The sequence below is a fragment of the Aricia agestis genome, chromosome 6 (genome assembly GCF_905147365.1).
Source record: "Aricia agestis chromosome 6, ilAriAges1.1, whole genome shotgun sequence".
In the NCBI taxonomy this organism is placed as follows: Eukaryota; Metazoa; Arthropoda; class Insecta; order Lepidoptera; family Lycaenidae; genus Aricia; species Aricia agestis.
In genome coordinates, this window is record NC_056411.1 from 2,074,649 (window position 1) to 2,102,319 (window position 27,671).

The 27,671-nt window shown below is 36.5% G+C and overlaps 4 protein-coding genes across 5 annotated transcripts; 3 read left to right on the forward strand and 1 right to left on the reverse strand.

Annotated features, from left to right (window-relative positions):
- Positions 1-1,706: 1,706 nt before the first annotated feature.
- On the forward strand, positions 1,707-4,946 carry LOC121728053 (chymotrypsin-2-like). The gene is made up of 6 exons (XM_042116150.1): positions 1,707-1,752; positions 2,113-2,287; positions 2,770-3,016; positions 3,280-3,411; positions 3,998-4,105; positions 4,704-4,946. The coding sequence occupies exons 1-6, from the start codon at positions 1,707-1,709 to the stop codon at positions 4,944-4,946; spliced, it is 951 nt and encodes a 316-aa protein (XP_041972084.1).
- A 677-nt stretch (positions 4,947-5,623) lies between these two features.
- LOC121728054 (transmembrane protease serine 9-like) lies at positions 5,624-15,442 on the forward strand. The gene is made up of 15 exons (XM_042116151.1): positions 5,624-5,717; positions 5,813-5,972; positions 6,055-6,304; positions 6,574-6,729; positions 7,624-7,728; positions 7,979-8,073; positions 11,620-11,863; positions 12,192-12,341; positions 12,547-12,651; positions 12,970-13,043; positions 14,021-14,094; positions 14,200-14,359; positions 14,497-14,746; positions 15,021-15,173; positions 15,329-15,442. Exons 1-15 carry the CDS (start codon positions 5,672-5,674, stop codon positions 15,440-15,442), a joined length of 2,136 nt encoding a protein of 711 aa, XP_041972085.1. The 5' UTR covers positions 5,624-5,671.
- Positions 10,897-13,099, forward strand: LOC121727851 (chymotrypsin-2-like). The gene is made up of 6 exons (XM_042115879.1): positions 10,897-11,011; positions 11,123-11,282; positions 11,620-11,863; positions 12,192-12,341; positions 12,547-12,651; positions 12,970-13,099. Exons 1-6 carry the CDS (start codon positions 10,966-10,968, stop codon positions 13,066-13,068), a joined length of 804 nt encoding a protein of 267 aa, XP_041971813.1. The 5' UTR covers positions 10,897-10,965; the 3' UTR covers positions 13,069-13,099.
- Positions 15,443-16,818: 1,376 nt separating the features above from the next.
- On the reverse strand, positions 16,819-27,398 carry LOC121727850. 2 transcript variants are annotated; one of them, XR_006035733.1, is made up of 10 exons: positions 27,299-27,398; positions 24,661-24,744; positions 22,385-22,432; positions 21,785-21,906; positions 21,039-21,172; positions 20,628-20,747; positions 19,014-19,154; positions 18,239-18,362; positions 17,046-17,826; positions 16,819-16,906 (listed from the first exon to the last, which is right to left on the reverse strand). XR_006035733.1 is itself a non-coding variant. In XM_042115878.1 (9 exons), the coding sequence occupies exons 1-9, from the start codon at positions 27,350-27,352 to the stop codon at positions 17,502-17,504; spliced, it is 1,152 nt and encodes a 383-aa protein (XP_041971812.1). In that variant the 5' UTR covers positions 27,353-27,398; the 3' UTR covers positions 16,819-17,501. The 2 variants fall into 2 exon arrangements, 1 of the variants encoding a protein (XP_041971812.1); XM_042115878.1 differs by having other exon boundaries at positions 16,819-17,826.
- Between the last annotated feature and the right edge of the window lie 273 nt (positions 27,399-27,671).

A 27,671-nucleotide genomic window follows, 5' to 3' on the forward strand; every position in this document is an offset into this window, starting at 1 on the left:
TAGGAGAATGTGGAAAAAACGGGGGAAATTATTTGAAAGGGGTTATCTCGCATACTATTGGAGCAATTTTTATGTTATTTGGCACAGATAAGAAGTACACCACGTGAAGGATCATAGACTATCGATTTTAATCATTTTTTCAGTTGCTATATATTTTATACCCGTGCGACGCTTGTATAAAAATAAAATAAACTATTTTATTTTATTTGGAAAACAAACAGTTACATAATGAAGGTGCTGTACATATCTAGGAATATTACAAGGAAACCATAAACATGTTTTCACATATTTTAAGATTCGAGTAAGCACTTTATAGAAAGCTTGTTCAATGAAACAACTATTACATTTAACACTAGTTATATAAGACTAGACAATATTATACAAAAAATAATAACAGAAAAACATTTTTATCGATATTTAACCAAAATGTAAATTATGTATGTGAGATCCAAATGAATTCGTATATTTTGGTTCAATTGTGCAATTACGAGGCCCTAAAGTTCTCCTAAATTTCTTTTGAGTTTATCTCAATCATTTTTACTGCTATCTCGGGCGGGACCACATACTACAAGATACATTGTTTATCGTTTCATAAAACATGAAATCAATCGGTTATCAGAAAAATATTAAGGTTTTATGCTACGAATAATAAAAGGTTATAAGCCGCCGCCGTTGGTTTTACATTAAGTAAATCTTATAAATGCACATATAACTTTACTTTGTTAATAAAATAAGGAAGCAACTCGAACGAAAGAAAAATACGAATTCTTTTCGGTCTCGTAATGCCAATAATTTGGCAGATGGTGCAAATTAGCTTACGCAGCGAACGTGAAGAGCCATCGAAGACGGATAGTGGTGTGCGGAAAAACCAGTAATGGTTTATTTATTTAAAAAAAAACACACTCGTTATCATTTCTCGTGAGTCGCCTTTACGTCACTAATATAATCAGAATAATAATAGCAATATAATTATATCACTGATATCTACTTGTAAACTTATAAATGTAGTTAGTGAATACTTACTAGTTACTAAACTCTTAGGGTTCTGTTCAGACCTGCCGATAACGTACGCGAAGTTTCATATGGAGAAAGATTTCTCTTAGGGAGAGATAATTTTCTTTACAATATATGATGGTTAACGTTCGGTTAGAAAAGCCGAAAAACTGAAAAGCTAAACGGTTATAAAACTAAACTAGGATCAAATAACTTGACAAACATAAATTTAGTTGCAACAAACATCTTAAATTAAGATTAGCAAAGGCCTCTTAAATTAAGAAGGATAAAAAGAAGCTTCTTTAATTGTTTAATTGTTGCCAAAAACTTGTGCCTCAGGCGATTTTTTGTGTCACGCTCTCGGTCTACACCGCAAATTTCGACGTCCGCTTTACATCATAAAGTTAATATACCTAGCGGAACTAGGTATATTAACTTTATGCTTTACATACGTCACTATTGGTCTCCCCAATTCAGGACGTAATAGGCCCTGTTCAGACAATGCGTATTTTATATGAGCGATCTTACGTCTATTGTCTAGTAATAAACTACACATGGTCAATTCCTATGACTCTGAATGATAAAGTAATTGCAACTTTTCATAACGGTGACATGATGTTTCTAATGGGACATTATACGTAATAAAATCAGGGTTATGCGTGTAAATATGGAATATATAAAGTAATTTCCTATATCCAAGTCCGTCAGTCAAAATGTTGCAGTTGGTGGTGCTTTTGTTGGTGTTCACACCTATGTTGGGTGAGTAAAATGTAAACCATAAAGACATAAAGCTAGCTTCATCAGATGAGAATATACTAATGCACTAGAATCTCTCATGATGCCATATTTATGTAGAGGGTACCGTGTACTACACTTTTCCGCGATAAGAACTAACTGCCCTTTCCCAAACTCAAAATTATCTAGGAACCAAAAGATATTATTATTGATTAGTTTAGTGGTTAAAAATGTAAGATACAGACACACAAATATCATAACTTTTTTTGTAACGATTACAAAACTTTCATTAATGAAGAGTTATTGTCACACTTTATTAAAATAAAGTAAAGTTATTATTAAATGTCTGTGAGTGTGGGTAATGGGTATATCGCCTTATTCCAGTGTCCAAGGATTTACGTACCAAGCGCATGCAAGACGCCGCAGAGGTGCCCAATACTGCAGCGCCGTATATGGCGTCGCTGCACGTCACTTTCAAGTCGGGTGAGAAGTTTGTGTGCGGCGGATCCATCATCACAGTAAGGGCCATACTCACCGCTGCGCATTGCTTAAAGAAGGAGTAATAATAATTATTTTTATATTCTCATAATTATTATTAAGTGGGTTTAAGACACACAGTGGCTATGCCTATCCCATGTTATTATTCTTATCACCCATCATACTTACGTTGTTACTATTTAAACTAATAACTAAAAACTCTCGACAAAACTCACCTAAAAGGTATTGAACATGATATTATTTTACTATGACCACGTCGTGATTTCAGACCCCACTCGAAAGTATTTATATATTAGCACACATTTTGTTATTCACCCTCCTCAACTTTAAACGGCTTCATTCAGGACATTGCACATAATATTATTATGTCACCTTTGAAAAATACTTAACTGAATTTGAACACGTCTTTAGAACACCCCTTTTTTTGCGTCGGGGTTAAAAAAGTGCCCACTTCCGCTCGTTTACGTCTATTCAACATAATAATAATTTTATTATAAGAACATTATTAAACGAAAACAATAATAACAACAACAATCATTTTAGTCTGAAACCGACGCAACTGAGAGCGGTCGTCGGAACTGAACAGCTAGACTCCGGTGGCCAGTCCTACGGGATCGACAAAATAGTGTCCCATGAGAAATATCTCGAAGGAGACTCCAATGCAAACGATATAGCGATTATGTTCACTGATAAGGATATACAGTTCAGTGATAGAGTGCAACCTGTAGAGCTGAACGATGAGCCCCCGAAGGTGGGAGAGGAGTTGAGGGTCTCGGGATGGGGCGAGATTGTACGTATTAAGTTTTTTTTATTTTTTATCAATTACTATAGTTGATAAAAAATAATAATGTTCCTAATATTTATCCCTATCACTAACGTCTTGCATTTTTGAGTTTACTGTAAGCTAGAACAACCATGATGTTGTAATCTCAAATCTACATGAATTTTTGTGTAGTTGAATATTTTATAGTATTTATAAAAATAATTATATTAATATTCATAGAAATTTATCATAATATATGGACATAACTAATCACGAACCCTTGTTACCAGTACGAGGATGGGCCGTTATCGAACGACCTATTGGAGCTGAGAGTGAAGGTAGTCCGTTGCCCAAAAGGCGTAGCGGAATACTCAGACACCATGATCTGTGCCAAACCCGGGCCAGGACAAGGCATTTGCTCGGTGAGATAAAATCTAGTTTAATATAATAATAATACGTAACTACGCATTATTATTATTTTTACTTATACAGGGTGCAATTAAACCTTCCTACCAAATTTTGATATATTGATCCTTGTTAAAAATAAAAATAGATATATTTTTTCTTTTATAGTCAATCAGTACTAAAATGTTGAGAAATAGTTTCCGAAAGTTATCCTAAAAAACACTACAATTAATGGACACGATGCGTCGGCCGCGCGTGACATGCCCCCGCGCGCGCCTCATCCCGCGCACCCCCTCTCATTCCCCCGCGCCGTGGGTGACCGTTCTGCAACGATTTTAAATGGGATAAAATATGTCATTGAAAAAAAATAACACCCAATTTTTTTTTTGGTTAAATGGACTCTCCTAATGATATATAAGCCCTGGAATTTGGCAGGAAGGTTTAATTGCACCCTGTATAGGGGAAAGATTACTTAACTACGGACTTACAATTCGACAATTTACAATATAGCGTAACTACGCTATATTGTAAAATGTTGAATTGTAAGTCCGTAGTTAAGTAATCTTTCCGCTTTGCAATTGCAATGATGCTTTGTCTTTCCAGGGTGATTCTGGTGGACCTTTGGTTGACTTAAAAGGTGAAAGACAGGTAGGAATCGTATCGGCTGGGCCTACGCCGTGTGCTACAGGATTTCCAGACCAGTATACAAGTGTAAGTTTTACTTTAGGGTGTGTATGGGATTCCTATAAAGAGTTCGCTGTAAAAGTGGCAGCGCTGAAAGAGTACCTTTTTTTTACTTCTGTATTGGGAAAATGGATGACCAAGCGTCAGCGCTTTCCTATACAAATCATGAAAAAAAATTGCTCTTTCAGCGCTGCTACTTTCACAGCGAATTCTTTTTATGAGACATATACACACCCTAAATTATTATTACTTATATAGTACACCTACAGCCTTGTGATACGAGTAATATGCCTTAACATTTAAAAATTTTTACCCCATTCGCAGTCCAAAATTCAAAAATACACCAAAGGTGGAATCATTTTGTCAGTCTTACATTACTCATAGCGGCAAAACTGATGCTCAGTCATCTGCTAGTAATTTATATTTTTTTAAGAGATATTTGTTAAATAAAAAAACAATATTAGAAGCGAATAGTGGCCGTGACGAATTTGGAAGAAATATATTATGCAGCAACTTCAAGATGTATGGTTAATCTTCAAGTTGCTGCTTTTTTATTTTCATACATTGTGTTATGATTACAGAGAAGTATTATGACCTAATATACTATTATATCAACCAATTTCAGGTACACGCCCTTTTACCTTGGATAAAGAAGACATTGCTTGATAATGATCATGATAGTAATGATTACGATGGCAACGAATCTCTTGATAATGATAAACAAGATCAACAGAATACTACTGATGCTTACGATGACGATGATTCTCGCGATGATGACAATGATGAACAAGATCCACAGGATAGAACTGATGAATATGATAACGACAATGATAGTGTTGACAATGAATCTTGCGAAAAAAAAACTTAAGATTATTATAATGATGAGCCAGATCCACAAATCACAGCCAATGAATAAAATAATTAATTGTTATTAAATGTATTTGATTTTTTCCTTTACTGTACCTTGTGAGCTTCCGTGATTAGTGTAAGAATATAATATATTACTAGTAACTGTTTATTTTGCATATCTATTTTACATTTTATTACCCAACTAGCTGATGCAGCACAGGCAATTTCGTCAAATACATTGTGGGAATATACTTGAAAGTATCAAAAAAAGATCATGTGAAGATCTCTCGAACAATCGAGTTGTAATTTCAGACCCTATAATTACAACTCTTTTTAGAACCTCAAACTTTTAGACAAGATTCCATAGCCTGATTCAGGATTGTGCGCTGTTCAGCTGTCAGTCAGCTACAGCGATATTTTGGGTATGAAAATTTCTCATTCTGACCGATTTTCAGCTTACATTTACTGTTCACAAAATTCCAACAATATCGTTTCGAAATTATATTGCAACAAACAACCCCGGCACAATAACTTTTTATACAGTCGAAAATTAGTTATAGATAAGAATATATAAATACAATATAGTCAATAGCTTCAGGAGTCACGTATAATACACCGTGTCGGATGCACTGATACGACAATAACCATTATTGATCATCAGTAATGTTCTTCCTCATATTATAGTATCTCCACCATTAGAAAATATATAAAGAGTTCGTTTTACAAAACCTCAACCCATACAAAATGTTCAGCTTGGTTGTAATTCTGTTGGCGACAACACCTTTACTTGGTAAGCTAATAATTATTTTATCGATAGTATTACATTTGTACGAAATACTATAAGGTTTGCGCCATTATTTTAAAATAATTTTTCCTACGTCCTAGTGTCTTCGAAGTCAGCGTTGCGCGTTGAGGGCGGCAGAAAAGCTCTCAATGACTCTATACCGCATCAGGTGTCGCTTCGCTTGAAGGGATTCGGACACGACTGCGGCGGTTCCATCATCACACCACAGGCTATATTGACCGCTGCGCATTGTGTTACATCGTACGTTTCTTTAAGCTGATTTAAGTACACTTGTAAATAATTGCCTTTACAACATGATCTGTCTAAATACCAATGATTGTAGGACAAAACCTGACCAGTGGGAAGCTGTTGTCGGTACCAACCAACTCAACGCCGGTGGTCAGACCTACAGCGTCAGGAAGATAGTGGCCCACGAGAAGTACAACGACAAAGGAAACCGCGGCATTAACGACATAGCGATTATGTTTACTGATAAGGATATACAGTTCAATGACAGAGTGCAGCCTGTAGAGCTGAACGATGAGCTCCCAAAGGTGGGAGAGGAGTTGCGAGTTTCGGGATGGGGATTTACGGTACGTATCAAGTATTGTCGTTGTATGGTTTATCATGTAACATAAACCGTGATAGATTGATTTAGAGCTAGGCTCTTGACTCCTGGGTAAACTGTGAGTTTGATCCCCGTATTAAAAGTTTAAATTTTGGAAATTTTTATTTTTATACTAGAAAGGCAGTACTTTAAACTGCCCCACTTCTTTATTACTACTTACAATATACAATAGTTGAAATGTAACTTAAAGACAGTCTAGTACACCACACATTTAACCCTGAACTCTTTTTTCAGACCCCTAATGGACAAGTGGTGAACGACCTCATGGAACTCCTTGAGAATATAGTAATCTCTTACGAAGACTGCAAGGCCCTAATGCGTGACTATAATCTACCTATCTACGAGACACACGTCTGCACAATGGTCGGGGCAGGCAAAGGTTCTTGCTACGTAAGGAAATGAAATCTAATCTTCAACAATGAGATTATTATTATTGTAATATTTGTAAGTGCGAGCATTTCACCAGAAATAGTACTGTTTGATAAAAGATATTTCGTAAGACAGGTATTTCTTGGATTTTCGTACAAAATATATGGAAAGGCCAGTAGTGTCAGCAGTCAGCACTGTAATAAATTTCGACTGCTAAGTTCGATATAATGTACTATCAGGGCAGTTCATTCATAAGCAGATGACAGTAGGTCCGATGACGGACCTATGTAATTCGGTCGCGTTATGTCAAACTCAGCCGACAGATAACGATTGAATTGAATTGACTCTGACCAACTCCTGGCAACTCCTAAAATATGGGGAGGCTTACACCAAAAGAAGAAGAAGAAGAAGACTCTGACCAAATGACATAGGTCTGCCTATGAATCAATTTGTTCGATGGTACATTTGTGATTCAGCATAAACCAAACAGTGATTTGGCGATGAAACACTCACGATATATAATAATGATGGTCTATAAGTTTAGTTATTATATTTCGTAAGTTTATTTTTAAGAAATAAGGGGTTCAAACGAGCAAACGGGTCACCTGATGGAAAGCAACTTCCGTCGTCCATGGACACTCGCAGCATCAGAAGAGCTGCAGGTGCGTTGCCGGCCTTTTAGAGGGAATAGGGTAATAGGGGAGGGTAGGAAAAGGAATAGGGTAGGGGATTGGGCCTCCGGTAAACTCACTCACTCGGCGAAACACAGCGCAAGCGCTGTTTCACGCCTGTTTTCTGTGAGAACGTGGTATTTCTCCGGTTGAGGCCCATTCATGCCGAAGCACGGCTCACGTATAAAGTAAGTAAGGACTAAACAAACTTTGCCTAGTGATTATTTGTATTTTCTTATTCTAGGGTGATTCTGGAGGGCCCTTGACTCAAGTGGCTGGGAAAAAACTGGTAGGCATCGTTTCTGAAGGGATATCGTGTGGTACAGGATTACCAGATATCAATACAAGTGTAAGTTTATATTAAGGCGTTGCTAATGTTATTTTGTTCGTAAAAGCTCTATAGTTTCCTCAAAAAACGTGGAGTCTCAAATCTTGCTCATGACTCATGCTGCATGGTTTGAGGGATATATTATATCTTCTTTAGAATTAACTTTATATTGTGTTTAACATTAGAATTTATCGGTTTGTTTTGTTATTCCTAAAGTAGTTATCACTTTATTAACTATTATTGTGTTTATTAATTTACATTATGATTTTAGGTATACTCCTACGTTCCATGGATAAAGAAGACCTTAGGTGACGATGGACACTATGCTGAAGAAAATGTTTATATTGATTTTGACTCTAGCGTAGAGTAAGAAAAAATAAAGGGAAAAAATAATTTGAAGTTTGATTACCTAAAAGTAGTTTTGAGTTAAGTACCTATGTTCAAAATCTTATGTTGAAGATAGAACTACTGACAAAAGTAATGATTAAAATGGAGAGCATTCTAAAGTATAAAATATTGTAAGAAAAAGCTTTTTTTTATTTTCTATTTAACCCCCGACAAAAAAGAGGGGTGTTATGAGTTTGACGTGTATGTCTGTCTGTCTGTGGCATCGTAGCATCCAAACGGGTGGACCGATTTTGATCTAGTTTTTTTTTGTTTGAAAGCTGACATGATCGAGAGTGTTTCAGCTACAGTTCATGAATAGTATATAGTAATAGAAAGGCGTTTTTTATTTCCTTTTTTTTGTGACTCATGTAAGAAGTTGAAGCATAGGCAGCTGGCAGACCCTTATAATTTGAATCTTACGTTCTACGGATCACGACGTATAGCGGGTTTACAATTATTCCAATCCAATGATCCAATCTAGCGCTGGATTGCATACTAGTTTTTTTTTTATGAAATAAGGGGGCAAACGAGCAAACGGGTCACCTGATGGAAAGCAACTTCCGTCGCCCATGGACACTCGCAGCATCAGAAGAGCTGCATGTGCGTTGCCGGCCTTTTAATAGGGAATAGGGTAATTTTACGTGGGAGAGCCATGCTTCGGCACGAATGGGCCGGCTCGACCGGAGAAATACCACGTTCTCACAGAAAACCGGCGTGAAACAGCGCTTGTGCTGTGTTTCGCCGAGTGAGTGAGCTTACCGGAGGCCCGATCCCCTACCCTATTCCCTTCTCTACCTTCCCCTATTCCCTTCCCTTCCTTACCCTCCCCTATTACCCTATTCCATCTTAAAAGGCCGGCAACGCACCTGCAGCTCTTCTGATGCTGCGAGTGTCCATGGGCGACGGAAGTTGCTTTCCATCAGATGAGCCGTTTGCTCGTTTGCCCTCTTATTTCATAAAAAAAGGGGAGGGTAGGAATGGGAAGGGAAGGGAAGGGAATCGGCGAAACACAGCGCAAGCGCTGTTTCACGCCGGTTTTCTGTGAGAACGTGGTATTTCTCCGGTCGAGCCGGCCCATTCGTGCCGAAGCATGGCTCTCCCACGTAAAACTAGTGATTCCAGTACCCGTTTACATTATTACAGAAGCAATCCAGTGCTGGATTGGATTACTGGCTGGAAGTTATGTAAACCGGCTGCATTATTAAATTAACCGCCATCAGCCTATGAATTTATTTCTTAGATGGTACACTTTTTTGATTAAAATATATAAAAAAATTGAAGTAAGTATATAAGTAAATTAATCAATTAATTCCCCTGATTTCAAAAAGTGTGCAATGGTTTTAATTATAATAAATACGGTTTTTTGCAGCATTCCCTTTGGAACGGTGGTATTATCCTTTGTAGTGTATTTGAAACTTGAAAGGACTCACGGGATGCTTTTGGTGTATTTGCGACCACTCTAACTTGACTGCAATGATCATGCAACATTACTCAGAAAATTGCACCACTATAGCATAAAGGACTTAGCACACAATTTTTTTATTTCTTAACTTAAAAATGAGACTCAAACGGTTGATCTTGATAATAGAAGGTTCACTGAAGCGTAATAGAATTAGGTTACCTACAGGGATCTATTTTAGATCCATTTTGATTTTTCTCATCATCATTAATAATATTACTTTATCTGAACAAGGATAGTGATAATAAGACAGTAGGTGCTTTTTGTTAATAACACTTCAGGTGTATAAATCACAATAATTTTTTAGCCATCTTTAATTGAGCGATAGTTCATATTTACAACTTGCTCGATCCTATCATGCGAAATTTTTGCGTCATATCTTCTTCACAAAATTATTGTGTTACTTCAACATAAATTATCCATGCACAAAATAATATATTAAGAGACAGAAGGTTGAGTTTGAATTATAATTAATTTTATTAAATTAGCATTAACACAACCCAACATACAAAGTAAAGAAAACTGAAGAATTGTTCTCCCATTTCATCTAACTTAAAACAAGTCAAGCTTACCAACTTAAAAAATTGGCCAAGTGCGAGTATGACTCGTGCCCGAAGGGTTCCGTACCGTTATAGAGCAAAAATAAGCCAAATTGTATCTTTGTGTGGGAGCCTCCCTTAAATTTTTATTTAATTTTATTATTAATTATTTTTAGTACACATATGATTAACACTGTGAAATTTTCAAGTGTCTACCTGTTGTCATTATTAATATCGAGCAAAAAGGCCAAAAAATCACGTATGTTGTATGGGAGCCCCCTATAAATATAAATTTTATTTTCATTTTAGTATCTGTTGTTATAGTGGCAACAGAAATATGCAGGCTGTGAAAATTTCAGAAGTCTAGCTATAACGGTTTTGTATCAATGTAAATCCCAATTTGTTCAATAGAGGCGTGGTTGGACTGGCTCCTTTGGATGAAGGTGACGTCATCGTAAGCGGCTTCGGATGCGATGACGACAGGATTTTGCTTAGGGTAAGCGTTGACGTAGGTGCTGATAGTCAGATTCTAGAAATACTTGGTTCTTTCAAATCTGCAAAATACATATTTGTAATAAATACAGATGTGCTTAATATTATTAATAATTCAATTTATATTGGAAACTTAAAGTCTGTTGCGAATATTCAAGAATGATAATATTTAAAAAGACCTGCATACAATAGTAGAGAAAAAGTTGTACATAAGAGTAATTGTTAAATTACCATAGCTTCAGGAGTCACGTATAATACACCGTGTCGGATGCCCTGATACGAAAATAACCATTATCTACCATCAGTATTATTCTTCCTCATAATATAGCAGAACCTTTAGAAAATATATAAAGGACGTTTTACAATCTCAGTTCACACAAAATGTTTAACTTGGTAGTACTTTTGTTGGCGACAACACCTATATTTGGTAAGCTTATTATAACTATGGCTTTCTCAATGGAACTACGCAGACAGAAAATACAATTTGCGTATAAGGCTTTGCACCATAGTTTTTAAATACTTTTTTCCTACGCCTTAGTGTCATCACAGTCAGTGTTGCGTATTGCGGGCGGCAACAAGGCTTTCAGTGGCTCCATACCGTATCAGGTGTCGCTTCGCCTGAAGGGATTCGGACACGACTGCGGCGGATCCATCATCACACCACGGGCTATATTGAGCGCTGCCCATTGTTTTGAAACGTACGTTTTTTTGGACATCTTATACTAGTACAGTGCAGCTTCGTTCCTTATTAAATCCAGTCCCCTTCCTATGAAATTTTAGAAGAAAATCTTATTGTACTCTCTGGCTGACTTATCGGTAGTGATCGCTTGTTCGAGTAAATGATTGGCCGCATTTGAACACAGAAATATTTTTTAATACCAATAATTGTAGAAGCCTGTCCTGATATTAGCTGAATCCAGACTCATTCCTAATTTTTTTTACGTGAAAACTTTATCCCCTTGCTGGCTTAACGGTGCAGTGGTGGTAAAAGCGTAAAAATAACAATTTTAATTTTCTAAATACCAATGATTGTAGAACAAAACCTGACCAGTGGGAAGCTGTTGTCGGTACGAACCAACTCAACGCCGGTGGTCAGACCTACGGCATCAGGAAGATAGTGGCCCACGAGAAGTTCGATAAAACGACTTACAGACATGATATAGCGATTGTGTTCACCGATGAGGACATACAGTTCAGTGACAGAGTGCAGCCTATTGAGCTAAACGATGAGCCGGTGCAGGAGGGAGAGGAGTTGCTAGTCTCGGGATGGGGACAACTTGTACGTATAAAGTTTAATCACTTATTTTTCTCATGTAGTAATACTGCTTTTGATTTTTAAGGGTTGTACACAAAGGGCACAGTGATCTTGTTGTGTCAAAATTCAAAGTTTTCTGCAGCAGTGAAAATGTAACTTAAAGACAGTCCATGGCCCTGATTCCAATTCGACTCGGATTCGGAAACTTCATCGCGCGACATCAATAAGCGCTCGCTGCGCTAGACCAGTGTTGACCAATGAGCACAAGGTAAAGTGTCCTAATCCGTGTCGAACGGGAATCGTGAATCTTCCTGCTGAACCATCACATAACCTTGAACTATTTTATTTTCAGTACGCAGGCGGACCAACACCAAACAACCTCATGGAGTTGTATGTGAATGTGGTCTCATATACGGATTGCAAGAGCGTACTTGCGACTAAAAAACCAATCTACAAGACCGAAATCTGCGCACTGGCTGAACCTGGCAGAGGCTCTTGCTCTGTAAGAAGTTGAATTTTGAATTTTATATTTAATAATTATTGTAACCTTTTTTATTATTTTTTAGAGACGTAGATTAAACCTAAATCAGGAACGGCGGCGCAAGAGTCACTGTGTTTTTCTATGACCTAACGAAGTGTAACTTTAACGTTATTAATGACTAAGCAGAGCTGGCCTTTTGTAATTTTTTATCATTTTATGATTTTAGGGAGATTCTGGAGGCCCATTGGCTGAAGTAACTGGGAGAAAACTGGTAGGCATCGTATCTTCAGCGATACCGTGTGGTACAGGAGTACCAGATCTTTATACAAATGTAAGCTTATGATTTGATTTTGCATTTCTAAGGCAGCAAATTAAATTAGCAATAAAAAGTTTAAAAGATATTAAAAATTAATTGTCAGAAAATCCATGGCTACAACAAATCTCGGTCATCCTGCTTATAGTGATCATATAATATTATCTATCATTTACGCAGATATTTAAAATTCTGAAGATAAAATTATTTTGGGTGAATGACGTAAAAAAAAAAATCTTACCTACACGACACTATAAGAAATTTTACACTGCCTAATTTATATGTAGTTCTTTAATTACTATTATTGTGTTTACTTATATTTATTTGTAATTTCAGGTGTATTCCTACCTACCTTGGATCAAAAAGACGTTGTTACGTGAGGAAATGACGATAAACGCTTTTCTGAAAGTGTTTACTTCATTATTCAAACATTAGTGTGGAGTGGGAATTAAAAGTTTCTAATCTGTATTGTTTTTGATGTACCTATAGCACAAAGTAAATATTATATTGTGAAGAAAATAGTTTTTTAATTGATGAAAAATCGATTTTCATTCTATTCCCTACAAAACGCCTAACAACTCCCGTAACTTACAATTTACAACATGATGTTATTTGAGTTACACCCAAAGTCCCAACATACAATAATTATCTCAAGCAACGGCTGCGTAAGTCGTGGGTGATGTAGGTCACCGCCTACCGCCTCGCGGTCCAAGGGGCCTCGCGTCTTAAGAACCTTAAAAGAATCTTAAAGAAACTTAAAGGAATCCCTTGCAGGGCATGTAAGTTGATGACAATTTGCATATGATGCAAGAGAATATTCCGAAAATTAGCTTATAAGCCAAACTACTTGTTAATTATAAAGTAACACAACCCAAGCTACTTCCAACTTACATTGCAATGGATGTTTGAAGATAGCAACACGCAACCGCATCCAAAGGTAGTCGAAGTGCTCCTAGACATGTCATCACTAGCCCGCATGTCCTATGTTTCCAGGTCTTTACATATTATTATATACTTTGGGCGCGCATGAGAGTTAATACAAAATCATCAGGCGAAGTGTGTCAGGCAGTCTGTGATCCTTTCCGGTTCACGGACAAGCTGATATCTGCCAGTGAGTTATTAATGTGTGGCCTTAATGGCTTAAAGACGCTTTCAACGAACTTGATGCAGTCAAAATCACAAAAGACTCGGCTCCATTGCTCTAGGCCCTAGCTTCTTTTGCATACTGAATATATGTAAGTAAATAGTTTAAATTATTTACCAATGCTTCAGGAGTCACGTATTATTACACCGTGTTGGATACACTGATACGACAATAACCATTATTGATGATAAGAAATGTTCTTCCTCATTTAGTATTGTCCCATTAGAAAATATAATATAAAAGATCGTTTTTCATACTCATTCCATACAAAATGTTTACCTTGCTAGTACTTTTGTTGGCGACCACACCTATATTTGGTAAGCTAACTACGGCTTTCTCAAAGGAACTACACCTGCAAAAAATATAATTTGCGTATTAAGGCTTAGGCCATTGTTTTTAAATACTTTTTTCCCACATCCCAGTGTCATCGCAGCCAGCGTTGCGCATTGCGGGCGGCAAGATGGCTCTCAATGGCTCCATACCGTATCAAGTGTCGCTTCGCCTGGATGGATTCGGACACATCTGCGGCGGTTCTATAATCACACCGCAGGCTATATTGACCGCTGCGCATTGCGTTAAATTGTACGTTTTTTAAGATCTAGTTCTTATCTTATAACATTTTGCTAAGAACTACTTATTATACCCTCTGACTAACTAATCGGTGGTGGTAATCACCAACAATCGCTGGTTTATGCCCCTTTCAACCAAAAATCTTGCAGCACAGAACCTGACCAGTGGGAAGCTGTTGTCGGCACCAACCAACTCAACGCCGGTGGTCAGACCTATGGCATCAGGAAGATAGTGGCCCACGAGAAGTACAACAACAAAGGAAACTTCGGCATAAACGACATAGCGATTATGTTCACTGATGAGGACATACAGTTCAGTGACAAAGTGCAGCCTGTGGGGCTGAACGATGAGCCTCCGAAAGTGGGAGAGGAGTTGAGGGTTTCGGGATGGGGATTACCTGTACGTATTTAGTATTACTACTTCTATTTTCCAAGTTACATAATTCTGTGGTAGATAGAGATCGGCTTGGCTCTTAATTCCTGGGTCCGCTGTGTGTTCGATGTTTGATCCGCCACCAAGAGCACTTTTAATTCCTACAATATGTCATGCAGGCAGGGGAAAAGTAAAAAAGACGAGTATCTTGAAGTTAAATTTTCTCTATTGCCTGTTAGTTAAGTGTTAAGTTAGTTAAGTGGTAAGCACATATTTAATTCTTGAACCTTTTAATTTTTAGTCCCCTGATAAACCAGGACCAAACGACCTCATGGAGCTGTTTGTGAATGTGGTATCTTACGAGGACTGCAAGGCTGCACTTGATCCCCATGACATACCAGTCTACAAAACCCATGTCTGCGCACTGGCCGGACCAGGCAAAGGTTCTTGCAAAGTAAGCAATTAAAGCAGTAATCAGTATTATTATTGTAACCTTTTTTTAAATATTTTTAGGAAAAAGAATCTTCTATGAAGCTGCGTATTTCATGTCTTTTATCTTTAATTTACTAAACTGCGCCTCCTGTAACTTTTGTATTTTCCGTATTTTAGGGTGATTCTGGTGGGCCCTTGGCTGAAGTAACTGGGAAAAAAGTGGTAGGCATCGTATCTGAAGGGGTACCGTGTGCTACAGGAGTACCAGATCTCTACACAAGTGTAAGTTAACAATTTTTATTAAAAAAAAATAATGTACTTAATAACAGATTGTTAAAACATACTTAATATTATGTCTTGCCGATCTCTGGAACTTCAATAGCGCAATTTAGGATATGGCTACAAAAAAACCTGTCGAAGATAGATTGACACATTTAAAAAATCATGATAAAAGTCTGTTTTCCCTTCACGGCGATATAAAAAACTAATTTAAACGTATTTTAACATAATCGTAGCAATTATTACCATTTTTATGTTTATTTTTACTTTTTACGTTATAAATTATAATTTAAGGTATACTCCTATGTGCCTTGGATCAAGAAGACGTTACTTGACTATGGACACTAAGCTGAAGAGAATGTTGGCCATATTGATCTTGAATGAAGCGTAGAGTAAGTTTCGTCAGAAAAAGGGCTATTCACAGTTTTGTTTTTGCAGTATTCAAATTTCCATATAGAAGAACTATGTACATATATAATATAAGAATAATTATCACAAATGCAAAGTATCCTAAAATAAATAATATTGTAAGGAAAGGCTTTTTATTTCCTATTTTGTTTATTTACCATCGAAGAAATTGATTCATAGGCAGTTAACGGACCTACGTTAATTGGTCGGATTATGTCAATTCAATGTTAGCTGTGATCTTCTGCATAGGTTTGACAAAACGCGACCACATTACGTAGGTCCGCGATCTGCCTATGAATCAACTTCTCATATTATTATAGAACATTACGTACACCTTATTCGATTCTATATAAAACGCCTGTAAAATGAATTAAGCAATCCGGAATTAGCTACACTTATATTAAAAAAGCTATAAGTATTTAATAAAAGTTAAAAACTGTAAAATTATAATAATCATTCTTGGCAATCTCTGGAAGACAATAAAGCAAAATAATTGAATAAAAAAACGAGTGCAATAAATATTATTTATTAGTGTATCAAACTTCATATCTATTATAGTAATATCACAGGAATCAGTCGATTTATTAACCTAACACAACATAGCAGCAGTCAATAAAATTATTGCGAATCAAAAACTAAACATTAGGCATCGTTGGATTTACAGGTTCTTAAAACGCGTAAACCCTATCCTTAATTCGGCAAGAATTTATCCTTACAACTACCTACCTCTTGTATCCAAGTATATTTCTTCAATACAAATCATGCACAAAATATATCAGGTGACACTACGTTGTTAGTCCATACCACAGAATACATATTAGTACAAGTATCCATACTCCAAAATATAAAGTAACACAACTCGAGTTACTTTCAATTTACAATAATACATCACTCATGTTACTTCCAGCTTACAGTATTACATTATTTAAGTAAATTTTAATTTGCGAATTTTATATAAAAATTTAAGTAAATTTTAATTTACAAAGTGACGCATCTCACGTTACTTCCAATTTCCAGGGTTACTAAACTTAAGTTACTCGAAACTTACAGTGACGTAACTCAAGTTACCTTCAAATTACAAAGTGACATAACTCAAGTTACTCCCAAATTACAAAGTGACATAGCTCAAGTTATCTTAAAATTACAAAGTGACATAACTCAAGTTACTCCTAGAATCTAGATTGCAAAGTGACATAACTCAAGTTACTCCTAGAATCTAGATTGCAAAATGACATAACTCAAATTACTCCCAAATTACAAAGTGGCATAACTCAAGTTACCTTAAAATTACAAAGTGACATAACTCAAGTTACTTCCAACTTACAATTTTAAATAATATCTCAAGCTACTTTCAACTTACAATGTTACCATGTCAAGCTGCTTCCGAATCCTGACTGCAACGTTGAACATCTCAGTGATGATATTATCCTAACTGACAAGGGTTACACACCTCAAGTACGAGTAGATCTCTGGGTACATAGTTACACAACTCAATAACTTGAGTTGTTCGCAAGCTTCTAAAACTTAAAAAACGTCCTCCCTTACATGACATAATTTAAGCAGCTCCTTACACAACTGAAGGTACTCTACTTGTAAAGTTAACAAACTTAACTTACAAGCCAAACTACTTCCAACTTACTCCCAACTTAAAGTTACTTCCAACTTACATCATTTCCAATACATAAATGGATATGATGAAAATAGCAACACGCAACCTAATCCAGAGGTAGTCGAAGAGTTCAGACATGTCATCACTAGCCCGCATGTCCTGCGTTTCCAGGTCTTTAGAGATTCCGAAAATGCCTAAGCTAGTGATTTGCTTCCTGATTAATTCAACAGAGGCGTGGTTGGACTGGTTCCTTTGGATAAAGGTGACGTCATCAAAAGTGACATCAGATGAGATGACAACTGGATATTGCTTGGAGTTAGCGCTGAAGTACGCACTGATTGTCAGCTTTTCGAAGACGTTGGTTTTATTTCTTTCCAACCTGCAAATAAGATTTCGATTAGAAAGCTCATTTTTTTAATTTAGATTTCTGTCGAATTGTCTGACGATAGAATTGAAATTATGAATCTAATATGTCCCCAAGGACTGTTTTATAGGTACGGTATTTAAGATTTTTCTAGAAACCAAAAAGTGTCTTGATCTTATTAAATTGGAGCAATTGTGTATCATCCCACAAAAATACGTATTGAGTTGTGAATGTATCATGTTCTATAGATCATTTAGAACAATACCTACTGCATTCATAACTCAACAACAATTTTTTTTTAGGTTTATAATACATGCGACATTTTAAAGTTTTTGTTTTTTATGCATCGGTCTTTGGACGCAAATTGCGTCAAAAACAATCTATGGCAACTGGAGTTATCTCCAAGGATGCTAATAAAGTAACTCACTCTTCAAAGCACGACTCCTGTTGTCCAGAACAAGCCACCAGAGCGCAGGTCTCCACTCTGACCGGTCCAGCGCCAATGTCTTGTACGCCACTGTACGACACCAGCGAATATGGTAGCGCTAATGCTAGAAGGAGAGATGTTGATATTATAACCTTTGTATGGAACATCTTGGGGATTTTGAAAAGACTAGCATAGTAATAATTAGTAATTCTTTGTCTGGCTTTTAAGTAGCGTATGATGAAGTAGCTCTTAGCCCTAGGGATCGAGGACTTATAATAATAATAGCTCCCACACCGGTTTCGGTGACGGTGGCCGGTGGTCGCAGGAGTAATTTTTATAGTGCCCAAGTGTGTGCGCAGTACACAAGAGCACTCTCTATTCCTTTACTCTCATAACCCAGTGGGACGGAAGACCGACACGACCGGCGAGAGATCAGGCGCAGGACCGACTTTTTACATGCCCATCCGACGCATGGATCATCTTACTTGTCAGACAATCAGGTGATCTTGAAACTTGGAAATAACATGTTCCAACGCGGGAATCGAACCCACGACCTCCGAGTCAAGAGCCACGCTCTATACCACGTCTAGACCACGGAGGACTTATAATTCTATGGAGGTTGCGTAGATAAAGAAGACAACGCGTAGCTCTAACTCCAGTGAGAAAGGCACAAGGAACAGAAATATAATAGCATATGGACCAACTATGGAACTGTTTACATGCATTTTGCGACTGCTTGAACGTATAACAAAAGGTTTTCAATAAAAGTACCAACCAGATTTGGTTGTGATGTCAAAATCACAGCAGAACTCCTCGTGGCAGACCTGCTTCCTGCCAGACCCGCGTAGAGGCTCTGATGTGACCTGACTGAGGTCGGTAATGTGGTGATTCTGTTCTTCAAAGGTGTTAGGACGATCTGAAATAAGAGAAATGTTTTTTACAGGTGATGTTTTAACGTGAAAAGGTTACACTGTATGTACTAGGGAGACGTTACCACTTACCAGGCATTGGTTTTTTTAAATAAGTTAGCATAAACGTACTTCTGTCAGAGGCAGGCTTGGTGTCTTTAGATTCCGTATGACTTTTAATATGTAAATAATTTTCTCAGTTTATTTTGAAATAATTAGGAAGGTATGTATTAAAAATGCAACAAATAAAAATTTTGCATTATTTATGAGTGTACCATTTTTATTTTAATTACGTAATAATTAACATTATGTGTATATTTTAATTTCTTTATTTCTGTCGAATTATATGGTGGCGTCATATTTTTAAAAAATTATGTTTATTTTATAATTTACGTTCTATTATAAAATTCTGACATTAGTGCAGTGGTGTAGTCTTATCAAAAAGAATTACTGCTGACACAATTGAGAATCCAATTAAGTCGATCTCGGTACATTTTGGCACTCCTGCCTGAGATATCCACTAGATATCTCGTGGATATCTCACTCTCGAGCGTAGTGACATTGTCGATATCAATATCTCTTTTTCGCTAACATGCATACGTCGAGACTCGAGAGATAAATTTCTGTTTCGTATATGGACAAAAATAGCACATATAAAAAAAAATTATCTCTAATTTTGACGACAGACGTACGAGAAAAAATGAATGTCATGTTAGGGTCAATAGAGATGAAGAGATAAACCAGTTAACATCGAGAAAACGTGTAGAGTGAGATATCTCGTTGGCGTATGCTAGCACGGCTGAAGTCCTGACAAAAAGTACTATGCAAGATCGTGAGGTGGACAGGTGGCTAAGGTAACTAACCAAAATCGATAAGTTCACTGTTTGGTCATTATGATGTCGATTTTCATTCGAGTTTTATCAGAGTACGGATGACAATTGAAAATGAATAAAAATCGACATCATGCGTAAATCTAAATTGTATTTTCGTGACTAGAACCCCTGATTTACATACAGACACCATATACTGTACTGCAGCTGGATTGGATTAAAACATGTTTAGATACAACTGCCGGATACTGGACATGATTTTAACAGCTTAACACTCCAGCACCAGAATTCAGTGATACGGAACATGCCATCAATAAGTACAATGAACCATCGAGGAAATTGATTCCTAGGCAGTTGACAGATCATCGTCATTTGGTCGGATAATAGCAATACAATGTTATTTGTGATCAGTCGGCTGGGTTTGAACTTTGACATAACGCGACCAAACTACGTAGGTCCCCTATCTGCCTAGGAATCAACTTATCTGATACTACAATCGAATAAATTGATTCATAGGCAGATGGCAGACCTACATCATTTGCGTCAATTCAATGTTTATCGTGATCTGTAAGCTGGGTTTGTCATAACACGACCAAATTACGGAGATCCGCCATCTGCCCATTAATCAGCTACTCCTATAGCTCAACTTACCACTGTTCAACTCGGCGACCACTAATCCGCCATGTTTGTGTGTCTGTCCGCCGTAGATGGCGCGGGCGGTGATCAGGTTGGACCGAGTGGTGTACGCCCATGCACCAGAGGATTGAAGAGCTGAAATTTTATATGTGGAATGATATGAGAATCGTATGAGGACAATTACTTTAGTAGACTCTTTTGTTTGATACTATTGATTTAGCCGAAAATTTTAGAAGTACGAGTACGAAAATTATTTTTTTTTATTTTTTTAATAATATTCGTAATTCTAAAATTTCGCATTATTTGACATAATGTCCGTGACACAAATTCTCTTTTAGTGTTGTTTCGAAGAGGAATCAAACCCATCACAACTAACCTAAGAATCTCTAAACTACCAAGGAGGCGTAGAAAGCCAAGAATACTAACCATATAAGAACTGAGTTGGTGCAGAGCCAAACGCAATGACGTTCCTCGCTCCAGCATCAGTCATCAGCAGATCCTCCACATTCACCAGACTGAATATGACACCGAAGTCAGCGAGGAAGGTGTCACTGGGATTACTGTAAGACAACGATATTATAAGTCAATCTGAGAAGTATTATTTTGTTTTAGGCAGTGTCAGTGGTGGATTAACCCTTAAGAGGGCGACTAACCCAAAAATCAAACATCGTCCTTCTCTCTTCACACTCACGTCCGTCTTTCATATGCCAGGTGAAAAAGGACGACGCGGATTCATCGCCAAATTAGTTTTTTCTCAATAACTCGATAAATATATAACATTTTAAAAATCCGCCAGGTCGATCTCTCAATGATAGAATTTTATACAATGTGTTAAAATATTAACTTAGTTCAATGCACGGTTATGGCAATATATGAAAAATTCGTGAAAATTAGATGCATATTTGTGATTTTTTTCTATCGAGAAAATTTTAAGATATCATGTTTTTGCTCAGATCGAATTCTCGGAAATACAATGTAGTATCTAATTTTAGAAAATGAAACAATACGGGGCTTATTTTCAAGTATAAAGATGAATTATAAAATCGACACTTTAGGGTTAGTCGCCCCCTTATTTGGAAGGAATTAAAATGGCAAGTTTCCCTGATTTTTCGAATAAAAAAAGATATCCTCCTGAAACCCCCTTAAAAATATAGTCTCAAAGAAGCACTTGCCTAATAACTGTTCCGTTTCTGTCGAACAAGTAGTTGGTTTTAGTACCGCTTATAGTATTGTCCAGTATCTGCGCTGTGACGTAGATACTGGCCTCCTTAGCAGCATCAGAGAGCTGCCTTATCTGAAAATAATAAGTAGAGTTCAATCATAACACTGCACTTTTATTATTCCTTGGGCATGATGAAGAATTCGAAATAGTTTCAGTAATATATTTTACTTTTTCTAGGTTCTTCTCTCTCGAAAAGTCTACTTATCAAAATTCACTCAGTATCTACCTACTTATGGCAATAATTGTAATTTAGAAGGGGAATATTTACTACTACCGGCAGCCGTATCACGTATCTTGCGAGAGCAATGCGATAGCAATTATTACGCGATATTTGCTCCAAAATCACTATTTCGTATCACGTATCAGCCAAAACAATACGATTGCAATCGATCGGCGCTATACATGACACCGTTGTTTTTATACCCAGCAATCGCTCGCGCGATTATTGCGACTGGATAGTTGATCCCTTTTTTTTTCGTGATAGCCCTGCGGGTAGGTATCTTTACTAACATTTACGTCATTGATAATACTTGCAGGAAATATAAATTACCTTCGTGCTACTAGCCACCATCTCAGGCAGCATCAAAAAGTCCACATTCTGAAATTAAAAAAAAAACTTCAAGAATTTTGCTGATGCAAAATTATAATCAATAAATAGAAATCGGCAATTTTTAAAGATTTTTTCGAAATCAAATAATTTACCTTATTATACTGTCTCTTAAGAGTCAGCTGTTAACATCCACACTCACATGACAGTGTCTTTTGAGTGCCAGTAATCCATGTCTAGGACTGTGTCCCGACTTCTAAATAATTATATTCCGTATCATTGAAAATTATCAAATGTAGATAATTTAGTAATTATTGGTTAATAGAGCTTAGCTTGTATCTATATAAAATCGATGTAGAGACCAGAAACTGGGTGCAAACAAAACAATAGACCTTGTTGCTATCACACATTATCACGATCAGCCTTCAAATAAATTTCCGCGCCTAAACTCAAACTCAATTTTTTTTATTCAGAATAACTTTTTACGGGGCCCACTTTTTTACAAAAAATGTGAGAAATAAAATATTCTTTTAAAATAAAGTTTACAATGCTGTAACTTAAAATTATACAATGTAACATAATACTGTAACATAAAACTGCCATATTATCTAGAAATTTAATATGTATGACTTGAATCTTAAAATATTACTTACTTATTTAATTTGTTGTAGATTTTTACATGAAAACAAAAATACTCGAAACGTACATTACTTGTAAGTTGTACTTAATACATACTTATAAGTTATATTGCAAAGCTAAACACTGAACAGTTGTTTTTTTTGAACGCGCTTATCTTAGGAACTATAACTGGTTGGCATTGATTTATGTGTGATAGTCCATTAACAAACAAAAAAAGTCTTTAGAGTTTAGGCTATATAACATCACGGTGCAGGTGCAACCAATAAGAGCGAATAATCAGAGGAAAATGTGGAAAAAAGCGGAGAAAAATATTGTTTGAACGCGCTTTTCTCACGAAATACTGAACCAATTTTTATGTAGTTTAACTCAAATATAGAGTAGATTACTGGGAAGTACATAGGCTACTTTTTTGTGGAAAAATTTACACGAACGGAGCCACGCGAAAAAATTATACCTACGCGTCATTACGCTAATGTGCGAAGGTTTTGTTTGCACCAATTTACGCTTCGAAAGTGGTAAACTAAATTGGTTAGACAAAGTGCAGTATTATTACGATTTATGAGCTAGCAAACTTTTTCATAAAGGAGTTTTTAACCATCGACAAATTAGCCAATTAGCGCACACGCACATTAGCGATTCATTTTTATACTTATAGTAGGGGAGGTAGTGCTATCGTTTGCTAAGTCATTTCATACCGACCAAATTTTTGTCCAGCGGTAGCTTAATATTTATCAATCAATATAATCAGCGTCAGTCGCCGCACCCGTGGTGGAATGTTAACTGAGAGTATTTCAAAGTAAAAAAAAAATAATTGTGAAAAGTGATTTTATACCGAATGAAACTTTTATGGATGATTATTGAGGTCATGCTCAACCAAAAATGCACCGTCAGCCGTATCGCAGACGGGGGATTCAACGTCAGTCACGTTACTGAACTATGTTAAAAAAATTAAAATATAAAGTCATTTCATACCGTACAAATTTTATAGGTGAATGTTGATACCTTTTTAATAATAAAGACCACCGTCAGTCGTTAATATGCGGGTGAAAAGCCCGTCAGCCAGCGATATAAGCTATAAACATTATAGCCCTACTTCGCGCTCAATGTATCCTAGGGCGTCGCGTAGACGACATTTCCACCTGCAAATATTCAGCTGACGGTGATTTTCGTTTGAATTAAACATAAAATTGTCTCACATAGCATTTTTAAGTAATTAATTCGATAGTCAATATTTGTGAAGAAGAATTATATACATTTTACTTTAAAAGCGCCATCTGTTGTTATATACTAAAACTAAAATAGCACCTACCGAACCTAAACGTGTATAATCTAGATATGAACCCTTATTGGGTGCGAATTGGGATCTTTTTAATGTCAATTCAATACGATTCCCAACAACAACTTTGAGATACTCTCAATTTTTATTCCAACCATATTGGAGTAGCTGACGATCAAAACTCTTATGTATTAATAGAATAGTATTATTGTCACGATTTTCGCTCGGTATGAAATGACTTTTTTAAATGAGCGCGACCTCCCCTACTATTATGATGTAATATTTTATTAAAAAACCAACAACGATCCCTGACATTGTCTGTGGTCTAAATTTCTCCGATGGGTAGATCAATCAATAAACTCACCAATTGTGCTGCCTGTTCTATCATTGACACCGCTTTGTTCTCGTTAAACTCTATTGACTTGTCCACTACCGCTGCTTTGTAGCTCTGAAAAGAAAAAAAGTCTGATCTACATTTTGAAATAAAAAAAAGACGGGTTGCACTCCGATTAATCGAAACCCTTACTTACAATCGATTAAATTTAGAACCCATTTTTTATAAAAATCGATTTTTTTAATTAATCGAAACCCTTACAATCGATTAAAAAATATCGACAATCGAAAAAAAACAATCGATTGTTCGATTAATCGATTTCGATGTTACAACACTACACTCCAACCGTCTTACGGTTTTTCGATCAGCACGAGAATCTGACGCGAGTTTCACAGTTTTTACCCATCCCACAAAAGTGCTCAACGCCGCTAAAGAAGTTTTCAATTCAAAAAATAAAAAACATTATTAAAGAAGTAGCAGCTTATAACTAAGACAATTTGTAGAGCTCTTGAAATATCTGAAGAGTTTCTTTGAAATTCCATGATAATATTGTCCTTTTCCCTAATTTCCTATAACTGTTAAGGTTCAAAAACCCTAAACGAATCTAAACAATGGTCCTTTACCAGAGGAGAAAGAAAAGATAATTTATGTAGAGCGACAAAAAAGCTTGCACAGTGCACACCCCTATCACGCGAGGACCGAGTGATATCGCCTGTCTCGCTCTAACATCTTCCGTCCCGCTCCCACGAAGTGCATTCTATTCTGCTCCCGTCCCCAAAAAATCCCTAAATCCAGGGCACGTGACGCCTGGTCACGTACGCATTTTAGATGAGCATAATAATATTAATATGATGATGAATGATGATTCATTGAGAGGAAGCATAGGAAAAACCACTTTGCTTATGAAGAAAATATTTTACGCTCCTTAGGTCGTTTAGGTACTTGAATGACCAAAATGAGTGAGATGTAATGGCTACTGAACTATAACTTTATGTACTATCAGAGAAGTTGATTCATAGGCAGATGACGGACCTACGTGACCTACGTCATTTGGTGGTGGTGGTTTGGTTTGGACTTTGGTGTGATGTGTCGGCTGGGTTTGACCAAACGCTACCAAATTACGTAGGTCCGTCATCTGCCTACAAAGACTTCTATTTAAACTTCTGCCTATAGATCAACTTCTCTGATAGTATATTTTGATATAATAATATAAGCTCCATACCTTTTTTCTGTCAACAGTCAAAGTCTTCACTTAACTAAAGTTAAGTAATTATTAAAACCCTGAATGGATCTGTGTGAATACTCTCAGATTACGAGCAAAAGAAAAAAATATTAATGACTTTAATTATTAATTTTTCTTTACATGAAAATTATCATGTTTCTTTTTGTTTACTTATTTGAGATTTTAGTTAATGTAATTGAGTGCAGTAGTCCTGCTATAAAACCTCGTGGTAAGCCCCTAAATCATTGGCTCGGCCACAGCAAAACGTCAAAAAATCAACAACTTATTATGATTCCTTATATATAAGAGATAATTAATACAAAAATAGAATTTAAAAATAACGACCACTTAGTTGGAAGCAGTAATTAAGTTCAAAACAGTCGTAATGTCTCGTAACGTAACCCCGGCTTATCGTCTGAGATTAACTGCTAATAATTAATTATTGTGGTAGGGTGCAGGTAGGTATAAACCAGTTAAAACTACAAAAACATTCGATACGTGGGAGAGCCATGCTTCGGCACGAATAGGCCGGCTCGACCGGAGAAATACCACGTTCTCACAGAAAACCGGCGTGAAACAGCGCTTGCGCTGTGTTTCGCCGAGTGAGTGAGTTTACCGGAGGCCCAATTCTACCCTATTCCTTTCCCTACCCTCCCCTATTCCCTTCCCTTCCCTACCCTCCCCTATTACCCTATTCCCTCTTAAAAAGCCGGCAACGCACCTGCAGCTCTTCTGATGCTGCGAGTGTCCATGGGCGACGGAAGTTGCTTTCCATCAGGTGACCCGTTTACTCGTTTGCCCCCTTACTTTCATTTAAAAAAAACAGTAATGTGACCTGAAATGTGGATAACTGATTGGAATAGAATAGAATAATAATAGTTCATGCTACAATATTGTGGTTGTATAACCATAATATTGTAAGCCAGTATAACCTTAATATTGGCAGAATGTTGGATTCATGTGTATGAATTCGACATTCTGCCTTGTCAGTGTGATTAGGTTTTGGGTAAATTTTGGGAATCACCGGTTATAGCTTATAAGTCACAACTCACAAGCGATATTTTATAATAGTACAAAAATACTCTACCTTTTTTCAACCCGGCATTTCCCCAACGAAAAAAAAAGGCTCTACCGGGCCTACAACTGTTTTTAATTGCCATCATAATATTGCCATCATAAATATTATCTTTTCCATCCTAATGATCGTTAAACATACAAAAAAAATATAAGCAGACGAACATATAACCTTCTCTTTGTTGGAAGTCGGTTAAAAATAGTGATTATATATACTATAAAACATTAAATAAAACAAGCTACCGTAATTTAAATAAAGATATAGCAAAATCTAAAATCAATTATTTTAATAATCAAAACAAAAATGTAGAGTTCCAATAAAACCAAAATTTAAAAAAAGTTCCAATAAAAACAAAAAATCCAGAAACTTACCGCACCACAAACAAAACCAACACAGAGGGCGAGCAACACTATTTTCAGTTCCATTTTTGAATAAAAAAAAACTTGTCACACACGGCTTACTCCAACGCGGTTCGGCGCGCGAATGAAAATGAACGCTTGGAAAATGTAAAATAAACACGAAGCTTTCATTATGAATATTATTATCAACACACGCAGGATTAGTACAAAATCACGTTGTGTGATTCACACGTTTTGGTAAGACGCGTGCGGCGCGGCGTGCTACTCCAAAGACTCCAAAAATAAATCTAAATATAGCACAATCATTAATTTAATAGCGGGTTTACATTATTCCAATCCAGTAATGCATGAATGCACTAAATTGCATTCCAGTACCCGTTTACAT

What these genes read in the sequence shown, in the direction of transcription:
- LOC121728053 (XM_042116150.1), top strand. Translation starts at nt 1,707, where the DNA reads ATGTTGCAGTTGGTGGTGCTTTTGTTGGTGTTCACACCTATGTTGG. An exon ending in GGTGTTCACACCTATGTTGG is followed by an intron (nt 1,753 to 2,112) that starts GTGAGTAAAATG and finishes GCCTTATTCCAG; the next exon opens with TGTCCAAGGATTTACGTACC. An exon ending in CAGGACAAGGCATTTGCTCG is followed by an intron (nt 3,412 to 3,997) that starts GTGAGATAAAAT and finishes TTGTCTTTCCAG; the next exon opens with GGTGATTCTGGTGGACCTTT.
- LOC121728054 (XM_042116151.1), top strand. Translation starts at nt 5,672, where the DNA reads ATGTTCAGCTTGGTTGTAATTCTGTTGGCGACAACACCTTTACTTG. An exon ending in TACCAGATATCAATACAAGT is followed by an intron (nt 7,729 to 7,978) that starts GTAAGTTTATAT and finishes TTATGATTTTAG; the next exon opens with GTATACTCCTACGTTCCATG. An exon ending in GCTGCGCATTGCGTTAAATT is followed by an intron (nt 14,360 to 14,496) that starts GTACGTTTTTTA and finishes AAAATCTTGCAG; the next exon opens with CACAGAACCTGACCAGTGGG.
- LOC121727851 (XM_042115879.1), top strand. Translation starts at nt 10,966, where the DNA reads ATGTTTAACTTGGTAGTACTTTTGTTGGCGACAACACCTATATTTG. An exon ending in GCTGCCCATTGTTTTGAAAC is followed by an intron (nt 11,283 to 11,619) that starts GTACGTTTTTTT and finishes CAATGATTGTAG; the next exon opens with AACAAAACCTGACCAGTGGG. An exon ending in TCTCGGGATGGGGACAACTT is followed by an intron (nt 11,864 to 12,191) that starts GTACGTATAAAG and finishes TTTTATTTTCAG; the next exon opens with TACGCAGGCGGACCAACACC.
- LOC121727850 (XM_042115878.1), bottom strand. Translation starts at nt 27,352, where the DNA reads ATGGAACTGAAAATAGTGTTGCTCGCCCTCTGTGTTGGTTTTGTTTGT. An exon ending in TGGTGGCTAGTAGCACGAAG is followed by an intron (nt 21,907 to 22,384) that starts GTAATTTATATT and finishes TATTATTTTCAG; the next exon opens with ATAAGGCAGCTCTCTGATGC. An exon ending in GGTCGCCGAGTTGAACAGTG is followed by an intron (nt 19,155 to 20,627) that starts GTAAGTTGAGCT and finishes CTCTTATTTCAG; the next exon opens with ATCGTCCTAACACCTTTGAA.